The sequence below is a fragment of the Nematolebias whitei genome, chromosome 17 (assembly GCF_014905685.2).
Source record: "Nematolebias whitei isolate Nwh7 chromosome 17, NemWhi1, whole genome shotgun sequence".
Classification (NCBI taxonomy): Eukaryota; Metazoa; Chordata; class Actinopteri; order Cyprinodontiformes; family Rivulidae; genus Nematolebias; species Nematolebias whitei.
This window is the reverse complement of record NC_056514.1, coordinates 10,492,565-10,505,616: the sequence shown is the minus strand read 5'-3', so window position 1 is coordinate 10,505,616 and position 13,052 is coordinate 10,492,565. Positions and strand designations below refer to the sequence as shown.

Here is a 13,052-nt window from a genome sequence, read left to right as displayed (position 1 = left end):
TGTAGATTACGTTTGTCACGTTAACATGTTGAAGCCTTTTGTTGAGCGTGCACCATCCCTGCATGCAGCTGTTAGTTGTTTCTGCTGGACAATCTGAACATGTGTCAGCTTGAATACGGGCATGCAGGCCGAGCTGTCCAGTGCTGAAAATGAGAGTGATGTTTTTTCTGTGGCTGTGACTTGAGGGAGGTTTTGTATTTCAGTGGTGTTGGAGAACTTGCCCCTCTTGTTATCCCACCTTGATTTTCCCAGCAGGCTAATGTCATTAATTTGATCCAGTCTAATAGGTCTTTGTTTGCTGATGTTCCCACTCAGACACATGTTCTCAGCCATGATATTGATGTAGGTGGGGCTGCACCAATTAAGCAACATCCCTACAGAGTAAACCCGGACAAGCGGTGCCATTTGAAAAAAACAGGTGGACTACATGGTGGAAAATAGAATCGCTGTTGAAAGTGGAGTTCGCCGTGCCTCCGAACTATTAAAGCCAATGGAGAGGATTGTTTTTGTACAGACTTCAGGAAGGTAAATGGGGTTGTTGATTGTTAGCCATTGCCTCGTATGGAGGACTGTGTGGACTATGTTGGGACTGCCCAGTTTGTGACTAAGCTGGATTTGCTGAAGGGATACTGGCAGGTTCCCTTGACAACATGTGCCCAGAAAATCTCTGCTTTTGTCACACCCGATAACTTCCTTCAGTACACTGTGATGGCTTTTGGGATGCATAATGTCCCTGCAACATTTCGGCGGCTTGTAAATGTGGTTTTGTCTGGTTTACCTTTCCGTGAGGCTTATCTGGATGACTTGGCGGTTGGGAGGAGTTGACGAGGGACAGGATGGCCCCCAGAAACCATCTAAGCTCCGGCAAACTGGTGGGTCCACTTAAGGAGTTTACTGGTGGGAAACATTTTACTGGAACTCCTCAGAATGATGAAGCCCTACGGATAGATGGCGAAACGTTTCTCTAAAAAAAAAAAAAAGAAAAAGAAACTGTCCAGATGACCTAACAGAGAATTATTGGACTTGGTGGTTTGCTCTGTTACATGGGCTGAACACATAAATCATTTAAAAACAGTTTTTGTATGTCTGAGTGAGGCTAATCTCACAATTAGCCGCGCTCAGAGCAGTTGCAGCTTCACAGGCTCCCGGTACCATCCCAGTTTTTAGAAGTTTTGATATTGACTCTGTGCCTGACTCCGCGCGATTTATGCGTGTGAACTATAGCCGAACCGAACTGATGAGAATAGGAGCGGATTTGCCACGAAATATAGCAGAAATCAGCAACAAACTCAAAGCTACGCTCGGCAGAATGCAGATCTTAAAGTCATCTACCTGGAAGCTGCAGCAGAGGCGTTCCAGCGGGCAGAAGAGGAAGCGCTGCTCCCGGCTTAAGAGGAGAGGATGCCGGGCGGGGGTTATGGTGAGGCTACGAGCTAACGCTAAAGCCGGTAAACTCCCCATGCCGTCTCTCTTTCTGTCGAATGTCCGCTCGTTGGACAACAAGGTGGATTTACTTCGTCTGAGAGCGGGCGCCTCAGAAGAGATGAAGGAGTGTGCAGTGCTTTGCCTCACGGAAACGTGGATTACAAGTGAAACGCCGGATACAGTCTTCCAGCTGGATGACAGACTTTTTTTTCGAGCGGACCGCTGCAGTGAGCTAACGGGGAAATCACGGGGGGGCGGAGTGTGCATTTACGTGAGTAAAAGTTGGTCCACGAACTGTACTGTTGTAAAAAGCTCATGCTCGAAGGCTTTGGAGCAAATAACAGTGAAATGTCGGCCACATTATCTACCCCGAGAGTTCACAGTGACTTTTATCACAGTTGTTTACATTCCTCCGGACGCTAATGCTAATGAATCACTACAGGAGCTTCATGATATCATCAGCTCGCTGCAGAACAAACACCCCGAGGCTCTTTACGTTGTAGCCGGAGACTTTAACCACGTGAATCTAAAGGACTGTCTCCCAAGCTTTAATCAGCATGTGACGATTCCGACACGTGGAGACCGCACGCTGGACCGTGTTTACACGAACGTAAAAGATGCATACAAAGCCGAACCCCGCCCCCACCTAGGACTGTCAGACCACATCTCAATCTTCCTGGCTCCTGCTTACATGCCCCCGCTGAGACGCTCCAGACCGGTACAAAAGAAAGTTAAATGTTGGAGCCAGGACAGTGGACCCATACTGAGAGATTGTTTTGATCGAACAGATTGGCAGGTTTTCAGAGAAGCTGCTGAAAATGGAGGTTCGCTTGATCTTGACCAATACACATCCTCAGTACTGGGTTACATTAGTACATGTACTGACACAGTCTCCACTATCAGAAATGTTAAAAGCTACCCAAACAGAAAACCTTGGCTGAATGCAGAGGTGCGTACCCTGTTGGAAGCCAGGAACACTGCCTTCAGGTCTGGAAACTCAGAGGAGCTGAGTAAGACAAGAAAAGAGCTGGTTGCTGGTATTAAGAGGGCCAAGGCCGCATATGCAAAGAGGATCGAGGGTCAATTCATCTCACAAGACCCTCGGAGCATGTGGAGGGGCATTAAGTGCATAACAGATTATAAAGGAAGGAGCGAACAATGTCCCAAAGACCCATCTCTGCCTGATGCCCTCAACAAGTTCTATGCACGCTTTGAAGACCCGAACAGACCACCCAGCACCAGACTCACCTCGCCACCGGATGAAGAGCATCTCAGCGTGACCTCAGCAGAAGTAAGGAGTACTTTCAGGAGGATTAATCCGCACAAAGCAACTGGCCCAGACAACATCCCCGGAAAAGTGTTGAAGGAATGTGCTGATCAGCTCTGTGAGGTGCTGGCAGACATCTTTAACACCTCACTTACCCTGGAGACAGTTCCCACCTGCCTGAAGACTGCCACCATCATCCCAGTCCCAAAAAGCTCTACAGTGACTGGTCTGAATGACTATCGGCCAGTGGCCCTCACCCCGATAGTCGATAAATGCTTAGAAAAACTGGTCATGACTCACATCAAAACAACCATCAACATCAACGAGGACCCTCATCAGTACGCATACCGTGAGAACCGATCAACAGAGGATGCAATCTCCTCTGTGGTCCACACTGCACTCAACCACCTGGAGCAGAAAAACTCTTACGTCCGTATGATCTTTGTGGACTTCACATCCGCCTTCAACACCATGATCCCCCAAACCCTGATGGACAAACTATCCACACTAGGACTAAGCCCCTCCATCTGCAACTGGGTACTAGACTTTTTAACAAACAGACCACAGTTAGTGAGGATCCACAACCTCTCCTCCTCCACCATAACCCTCAGCACTGGCTCTCCTCAGGGATGTGTGTTGAGCCCCCTTCTGTTTACTCTGCTCACATATGATTGTGCAGCTACCCATCCAGGCTGTCACATTGTAAAGTTTGCAGATGATACAGCGGTGGTGGGATGCATCACAAACAATGATGAGTCCAGCTACAGGCAAGAGGTGGAACACCTGGAGAGCTGGTGCAGAGAGAATAACCTTCACATCAATGTGAAGAAGACAAAGGAGATGATTGTGGACTTCAGAAGGAACAAAAACACCTACACCCCCCTGAACATAAGAGGATCTGCGGTGGAAGTGGTCTCCAGCTACAAGTACTTGGGTGTACACATGAATGACAACCTCAGCTGGAGCAACAACACCACCAGCCTGATCAAGAAAGCTCATCAGAGACTCTACTTCCTCAGACGGCTGAGGCGAGCTGGTCTGGGAAGCTCAGTCCTCACCTCCTTCTACAGGTGTGCAGTGGAGAGCATCCTGTGCTCGAGCATCAACGTGTGGCATGGAGGCTGCACAGCTGCAGAAAGAAAAGCTTTGCAGAGAGTGGTGAAGGCTGCACAGAAATCTGTTGGAATCAGTCTCCCCACCATCACAGACATCTACACCTCCAGATGCAGGAAGAGGGCCACCTGCATCATGAAGGACCCCACTCACCCAGCACACTCACTTTTTGCCCCACTCCCCTCAGGAAGGAGGTTAAGGAGCATTAAGTGTAGAACCACTAGACTGAGGAACAGCTTCTACCCTGAGGCTGTTAGACTCATGAATCTCTAACCAGAATAATCACTGTGAAAAACCATATCATGTTGCTGCTGATCTGTTTCATGTTGCTGCTGATCTGTTTCAATGTTGATGTGTTCATGCGTGTACATCTGCTCACAGACTCATGTTCATGTTTGTGCTGATGTTCAATGTTTTATGTTATGAGTGCTTAGTGTATATTTAGTTGATGTTTTTCTTAGTTCATATCTTAGATCTTATTACTGTTTTTCTTATACATTTTATTGTTGGATGTAACTGGGACCTTGTGTACATAATTTCGCTCCACCACATGTACCACATGAGGTGCGAATGACAATAAAGAAACTCTGACTCTGACTCTGAATTAATCTTGCTAAATGTGAGTTTGGCCAAGCAACAGTGACATATCTTGGAAGGGGAGGCCAGTTGCGTCCCGTTGAGGCTAAAGTAGAAGCTATTGTGTGTGTTCCTGTACCCACCACTCGTACTGAGCCACGACGGTTGGTTACCAGAGCCCTGTAAAGAGAGAGTTGCGACACTCCCATAGACTCCCATAGAAAGAATGGAATGCGGAAGTCACGTGGGTCATGAAGCGGCAAAGAGTTCCAAACAGCAGCGGGTTCAGCATTGAACGTAGTTCATTTTCCGTGTTTTTCCGGTAAGTTAATGCAAATACGACACTTTTTCTCCATTGTGAAGCGTTATCTGACTGTTCTGTACCACAATTTATCAACATTAATACTTCATGTCTCCAGTTTTAGTTAATGAAACGTTAAATTACTAGTAGTGTTTTAACTGCAGCTGCTCTGCAACATGACGGTTTAAACGGGTCTATTTCTAATTCAACGTTTTAAAATATCTATTACTGCTTAAATTTTGAAAGGTGGTCTTTTTTAAATTTATGGTAATTCCAGTTACTGAACTCAACTAGAAAATATTTGGCCTTTTTTTCCTGAGATTCATTCAACCTTTATTTAGACAGGTAAGTCCCATTGAGCCTCGAGGACTCATTTACAAGAGAGACCTGATTTAACAAATAATGACAACATGACAACAAGACTGACGTAATTTAGTTAAAGTTATAGATCATTTGTCAAAGATTGCAGCATAAATTGTGACATTATCATTAAAGAAAAACGTGATTGTGGAGATTAGTCAATTTTTTTCATGTTTTCCAGGTAAACCAGAGGAGAATGACTTCATGAACTGAATGTTGCATTCAAAGTATCACAAAGGTACAAGATCTCATTTTCTGTCTTCTATTAATCAATAACAGCTTAATCAAGATGTTTGAATAAAATTAACACCATAACCTTCACAAAGTTGGTATTTACTGCAGGACTGTTCATTTACATTAGTTTTATATTATTAGTTTAGTGTTTGGTAATCATGGGTCAAGTTGAGATGAGACTCTCTCAAGACAGAACAAGAAATAAGAATTATTACAAGAATATATCAGCATCAATAAACTGTAGAACAGTAACAAAAAACTTATTAAACTATCACAGGTACATTGAGATGGAGCTGGAAGTTATTCTTCATGCCAGTTGTCTTCATCTGATCTTTTGTAAAAATATGTCAAAATTTATTTTCCATTGTTAATATTTTTCTTCGTAGGACTAAGTTAATTTTCTTGTCGGTGAGTTTCTTCTGTCCTGCTTATGTATTTTTTTGTGTTCTAATTGTTCCTCAGGTTGTTCATCTCTGTTCCCTGACTGCCTGTTGATCCATCCTCCTGGTCCTGTTGATCCATCCTCCTGGTCCTGTTGATCCTGGATCATCAGATCCTGACATGTCCCCGTCCTCTGAGGACACATTTTCATCTGTCCCTCCTCTCACTCGCCTCATTTCTGTTTCTTCCTCAGTCTCTGAAATTACAACGTCACTGTTAGAATGAAGATTATTGTTCAATAAAAAATATGACATGTCTTATTTAACATTGTTCGTACCAAAGTTTAATTTAGAACAACACGTGTGCTCACTGGTCAGATCACTGGTCAGGTCACTGGTCAGATCACTGGTCAGGTCACTGGTCAGTGGAAGTTCTGCGGTTCTTCTCATCTGGTTCTGGTCCATGAACAAATGGATGAACCTCCTTCAGTCTCACTCGTCCTCACTGTGTCTCTGTGAACTGTCCTCTCTCTAAATGTGCCTGTAGAGTGACATTAGATTATTTTCTTGCACATTTCTTTGACAGTTAAACATTTTGAGCCCTGATTGAAAATGTTTGTGCAGATTAAATTTACAGCTCTCACTTTGTGTTGTTGTGATGATGATGATGATGATGGTGCTGCTGCTGACTTGAGATGATGTCATTAATAAACAGTATAAATAGTAGTAAAAGTACTTTATTAAAGCTTGCTTTACATTTTACATATTTTATAATTGTTTGGAAATTTATTTTTGCACAGTTAACACTTATTTTGCCATCTGTTATGATTTTAACTAGAAACAGTTTCATTTAAATTAACATTTTAATCAATGAATTACAGTTTTACAATAGTTGTCAGGCTACAATCAACTCAGTTATCAGGTACTTGGTTGCCATAAAAAAACGACAAATACAACAATTATATTCAGTCTCTCTTGTAAATGAGTCCTCGTGGCTCAATGGGACGAACCTGTTTAAATAAAGGTTGAATTAATATCTTCTATAGAAATCAAGAATTCATCCAGATGATCTGAGGTAAGCTGGAGCAGATCTGATGCTGCATGGAGGACAAGGTGGAGCATTCTCATGCAGAGAACATCAGAAATAGCTTTATAACAGCTGTTACTCTGATCTTTTTTTAACGTGTGTAACGTTATAAAACACTGACATGGCTATATTGATCATTGTATTGCATATACATTATTTTTTCTAACAAATATGTGTTTGCAGTCTCGTTTCCTTCTAAAATTTAATGATAAATGTATCAGCCGCTTCTAAAAATGTTTTGATAAAATGCTTAGTCTGTGAAATAATCAATAATCGGTTAAGTAATCAGTTCGTTACTGCTCAGCAATTACTGAAAGACGTCAGGTAAAGTAAGAAAAGTCGATTTTTGTGTTATGTTGTGCCAGCAGCCGCTCAAACTGACTGACAGCGATGAGCTGTTTGGAACTATGGGGAGCTGCATGAACCACGTGACCGCGTATCGGCGAGTTCAAAGAGTGTCGCAACTCTCTCTTTACAGGGCTCTGTTGGTTACTATAGGGGTTTTTGAAAAACTTTTCTTCTGTAGCTGCCCCTTTAACAGAACTAATTAACCCGAAAGTGGATTTTATTTGGTCTGATCGATGTCAATCTGCTTTCGAGCAGACTAAATGTTTGCTCATCAGCGCTCCTGCGTTGTCTGCCCCTCGCTTTGATGCGCCCTTTAAGGTCGTTTTCACACCAGATAGTCCGGTAGACTCTGTTTGGTTCGGGACCAATATTCATGACCTTTTGTTTACATTTGATCTGGTGCGTTTTCATTCACACTGCACTGTGCAGTCAAGTCAAACTGTTGAACCAACCTGTTCCCCCGCTCGCCTGAGGGGCGCTGCACCAAGAACTACTGAAAGAAACGACACAAAAACCTCTGAAGACACGTCTTCTTCTTCTGTAAATAAAAATAAAAACGAAGTGGCGTCAAGTTTTAGCAGTTTTAGGAGTTATATTTTGTAATTTTTCAAAAATGGACTTAGAATATTGTTTTTCCTCACAAGGCAGCTGACTGCTCCATATGAAGTAAGAGAAATGCGTGTTTGTTTGCCCTGCGCTGTACTCCACTTCTTACTTGTGGAGCGGGGCCCAGTCTGATTGCATTCACACTGTACTCGAACCGCGCTGGAGTTTTCTTCTACCGGTCCGAGACCTAGGTTTTAGCCTGGGCCAGTGTTCGCCTTTTTGTTCCGTGACACAGTTCAATGGCACGTTCACACCTCCCCAAACGAACCGGACTTACTACGAAAACGAGCTCAAGTTTGATTAAAGCGGACTAAAGAGGGCTTGTGTGAATGCACCCTCAGAAGCTCTCTCCCTTTTGGGCCTCCTTTGTTTGGACTTTTTTTTTTTTCTTTTTTTTGCCGCCGTAGTTTTCCCAGGGCCCTTGTTTTTTCTTTGTCCTGGAGCTGTGGCCTGCTACCAGCGGCCTCGGCCACCACAGGTAATTTTGTTAACTTTTTGTATATTTTTATGTAACTTTGGCCTGGTGGGACTGGTTGTCCTGTTTTCATCCTTTTTTTTTTTTGTAATAGGTGTTTTTTTGCTTTTTTTTTTTTTTTTTTTGGTTTTGGTCTGGTACCAGCAGCGGCTTCGACGGCCCTGTATAGGGTTGGCCCACTGGAGTACCTTTTTGTTCTGTTTAACCGGGTCACCAGTTCCTTCTTTAAGTTAATACTTTGAGTTTTTTTTATTTTTGGGTGGACACGGGAATTAGGGGTTCATTATAATCTTTTTTTTTTCCCCTCCAGGAAGCTGCATAATAAATTAAATGTTTGAACCCATATTTGAATCTCGTATCTTCCTTTAATGTGCTATGTTCATGGTGGATGTAACATCCGCAATCAATTCAACATATAATTTTGTGCTGTGGAGTTTTAAATATTTCCATCTTGTTTTTGTTCAAGTTTCTGTTCCCATCTCTAAAAACTAAAGTTGATTTTAGACACACTAGTCTTCCTTTTAAACCATTACAAGAAGAGTTTTACTAGAGCGAGTGAAGGAAATATTCATTGCTCCTAGCTTCTGTTGTGTGAATTTAAAATGTTAAAGTTGATGTTGAACGTTGATCCAATAACCATATTGGGCCCACAGCCTAAAATTGTGTACATGGGGGAGAGTTTCTTTGAAGAAGGGATGAAACTGGAGGCCATTGATCCCCTCAACTTGGGAAACATCTGTGTTGCTACTGTGCACAAGGTACATGTTTTTACATTAGTCACTCTGCCTTCATCAGAAACACTGTTGGGGTTTGGTAGAGTTTATTAAAGCCCCACTTCATACCCGAGTTTTTTGTTTCCAGGTGCTGCTGGATGGATACTTGATGGTGGGCATTGATGGCACTGAATCAAACAAAGGCTCTGACAGGTTCTGTTACCATGCTTCTTCTCATGCCATTTTACCAGTCGGCTTCTGTAAAAAAAACAAAATCACTCTCACCGTTCCTAATGGTAAACACCTTTTTATTTCTAATTTACTTCACGCTTGCCCAATGTCTTAAAATTTTATTTTTTCCCTGCTAATAAGAATAAATTTTTTTGCAATTGATTCTGTATTTCAGTTGAAAATCATGTATGCATATGTATCTGCACCCCCCCCCCTCCCCCCGGCCCACACCTCCAACAGGTTGCAATCCTCAGACCTTCACCTGGAAAACTTACCTGAATGAGACTGCAGCTAAACCAGCACCAGCAAGGCTCTTCAATGCTGTGAGTTATGTTTGGTGATGTCCAACCTTAACAAAATGATCCTGTTTCCATCAGGGTTAGGACAACTACTGCACTCCAATGTTTTCTACAAAACCACTTAAACCAGATGGACACAAGTTTGAAAAATGAAACATAATTTATTATGTAGCTAGTGTTTGTTTTATTTTTTACAACAAAAAAGTTGGTGTATTTTAACGGTACTGGTTAACAATAATTATGGTTTACAGATTTAACTTCTAACAAAAAACAATCTACCAATAAAATAAGAGTGATGTTGAATAATAAGTAATAATTCAATTCATTTTATTTATATAGCGCCAAATCACAACAAGGTTTTCTCAGGGCACTTAAAGGAACATTCACATACATAAAAGCCAATTAGTAAAGTTCTCTATCTAAGGAATCCAGCAGACAAGTTGAATCTTGGCTTCGTTGCAATCTACCGTCCTGAGCAAGCACAGTGGCAACAGTGGAAAGGGAAAAACTCTCTTTTAAAAGGAAGAAACCTCCAGCAGAACCAGGCTCAGGACAAGCGGCCATCTGCTTTGACCGGCTGGTTTGAGAGGACAGGAAGGAGAGACAGACGAACACAGAATGGTATGTCCAGATATAGGTCCAGGTGTATCTGAAAGACAAAAAAAACACGTTAAGGATAGAAAAAATAATTACAAATACAAAACAGGTTGAGCAGAGTAAGTAAAGACGGTAGCAGATTGAAAATTGTGGTCAGTTTGTCCTCCAGTAGTCTAAGCCTATAGCAGCATAACTAAGGGGCAGCTCAGGAAACCCAAGCTGACCCTAACTATAGGATTTAGCAAAAAGGAAAGTCTTAAGCCTAGTTTTAAAACTGGATAATGTGTCAGCCTCACGGACAGAGATTGGAAGTTGGTTCCACAAGAGAGGAGCCTGATAACTGAAGGATCTTCCTCACATTCTGCTTTTGGAAACTCTAGGAACCGCAAGTAAACCTGCTGCCTGAGAGCAAAGTGTTCTGTTAGGAAAATATGGAACAATAAGATCTGTAATATAAGATGGAGCCAGGTTGTTGAGAGCTTTGTAGGTTAGACGTAAGGTTTTGAATTCTATTCTGGATTTGACAGGGAGCTAATAGAGAGAAGCTAAAACTGGAGAGATTTGATCTCTCCTACTAACTCCAGTTAAGACTCTGGCAGCAGCATTTTGGATCAACTGAAGACGTTTTAAGGAAGTATTTGGACATCCAGATAATAAACCATTGCAATAGTCCAGTCTAGACATGACAAATGCATGGACCAGTTTCCTGCATCATTTTTAGATAAGATGTTTCTAATTTTAGTGATATTATGCAGGTGGAAGAAGGCAGTTCTAGTAATGTTTTTAATGTGGGGGATAAAAGACATATCCTGATCAAAAATAACACCAAGATTTTTAACATTAGAGCTGGAGGACAGATTAATGCCATCTAAGGAGGAAGAAAGACTGAAAAATTAATTCCTAAGGTGCTCAGGTCCAAAAACCAAAACCTCAGTCTTGTCTATGTTCAAAAGAAGAAAATTAAGGGTCATCCAGGTTTTTATGTCTTTAAGACATGCTTGTAGTCTTAAGTAGCTGATTGGATTCATTGGGTTTAATGGACAAATATAATTGTGTGTCATCAGCATAACAATGAAAATTTATCCCATGCTGTTTAATAATTTTACCTATTGTATGCATATATAAAGTAAAGAGTATTGGCCCAAGCACTGAGCCCTGAGGAACTCCATGACTAACTTTGGTGTATGAAGAAGATTTATTATTTACATTTACAAACTGGAATCTATCAGATAGATATGATTTAAACCATTTTAGAGCTGTTCCTGTAATCCCAATATCATATTCAAGCTTCTGTAGTAAAATATTGTAATCAACCGTATCAAATGCAGCACTGAGGTCTAACAGGACCAGTGTCACAAGTCTATTGTCTGAGGCCATGAGAATATCATTAGTGACTTTTACTATTGCTGTTTCTGTGCTATGATAAGCTCTAAACCTTGACTGAAACTCTTCAAACAGATTATTTCTTTGTAGATGTTCACACATCTGACCTGCAACTATTTTCTCTAGAATTTTTGAGATGAAAGTTAAATTAGATATAGGTCTATAGTTGGCCAGAATTTCTGAATCAAGCTCAGACTTCTTAAGTAAAGGTTTAATTACAGCAACCTTAAAGTGCTGTGGTACATAACCATCCATTAAAGACAAATTAAATAGATCCAAAATGTGGACATTAATTAGGGGGAATACCTCTTTAAACAGTCTGGTTGGGATGGGATCTAGCAGACATGTGGATGGTTTGTATGAGGTTATTATTTTTGACAATTCAGAGAGCTCAACAGGACAAAAACTGTCCAAACATAAATCAGGCTCTAGTGAAATTTTTAAAGTTGCCTCATTTGACAGGGAGCTAGAGATAGTAGAAGGAAAGATGGTTTGAATTTTCTCTTTAATTGAAATCATTTTATTTATAAAGAATCTCATGAAGTCATCACTACTTATAGTTGTAGGGCAGTCCTTCTCAAATAGTGGGGCGTGCCCCCCTGGGGGGCCCCGGAGCAATGCCGGGGGGGGGGCATGTGCCCCAAGCTTTTTTTTTGCCGCAGGGAGTAGATTTTTTATTTTTTCACCATTCTCATTTTGCTTGTGCGTTCCTAATAATAAAGTTATGATCAAATATGGCCGCCTTGTCATTTTGGGAACCATGCATGAACCGTGTCTCTCCTCTCTGCTGCTGACATGATAAATAAACTCTTACCGTCACCTCCTCCGTCCTCCGCTGCTGTTTTTATGTCCATAGCTCTGGACGTCACTCACAGCGCGCATGCAACAAAGAGTAAACTCAAGCGAGAGCGACACCTGCCCCCTCTTTCCTCTTTTCGTTGACAAAATGTTTTAGTTTTATCAATAAGTTTGTCAAAGCACAATTTACAGAAGTAATGTTTAATAAATGTTAGGACTCTAACCATTCTTTGCTAACAAAATAAATTCACCTCCTCAGTTAAGCTGTTGTTTTTATGATTCTCTGGACGCTTGTCACCCACAGCATGCAGGTGACAAAGAGTAAATTCAAAACAAGAGGGTTACCTGCCCCCTCTTTTTTCTTTCATGTTGACAATTATTTTTTTTTTGTTTGCTTTATCGATGAGTGAGCTCATTGATCTTGACTTCCTCATTTTGATTTTAAAAAATCAGCATACATTGTTTTATTAATTTTTGTTTTGTAGGTCAAAGTGTTTTATAAAACACTCCTGAGTTAAAATGTTGCAGATCAATTTGAATTTGTTATTATTTATTGATTATATTTTATTTTATTTTTCAGTATCAAATGGTCCAAAATGTTCACTGTTTAGTAAGGATTTTTTTTAGGCAAAATGGTGCACTTTAATTTGTTTCTCTTACTGACTAAAAAACAATGTTAATAAAGTTATTCTTTATTGTAAGTTGATTTATATATATTTTTTCCTTTAATATTAATAAGGATACAGTGTTAGGCAGAGGTGTACATATAACAATTTTATAGACATACTATTTACAGTTGCGGCGGATAGTTGGGGGGGGGGGGGGACGCGAAGTGTTTACTTCTTCCTTGGGGAGGGGG

At 41.2% G+C, this 13,052-nt stretch overlaps 1 protein-coding gene across 1 annotated transcript in view; it reads left to right on the top strand.

Annotated features, from left to right (window-relative positions):
- The window catches only part of l3mbtl2 (L3MBTL histone methyl-lysine binding protein 2), a gene marked incomplete at its 5' end in the record, with an annotated part of 110,529 nt that overhangs the window by 65,806 nt on the left and 31,671 nt on the right, over window positions 1–13,052 (top strand). The window contains 3 exon segments of the mRNA XM_037690819.1: window positions 8,826–8,930; window positions 9,034–9,181; window positions 9,357–9,439. Of these exon segments, the coding sequence (XP_037546747.1) occupies window positions 8,826–8,930; window positions 9,034–9,181; window positions 9,357–9,439 (336 nt within the window).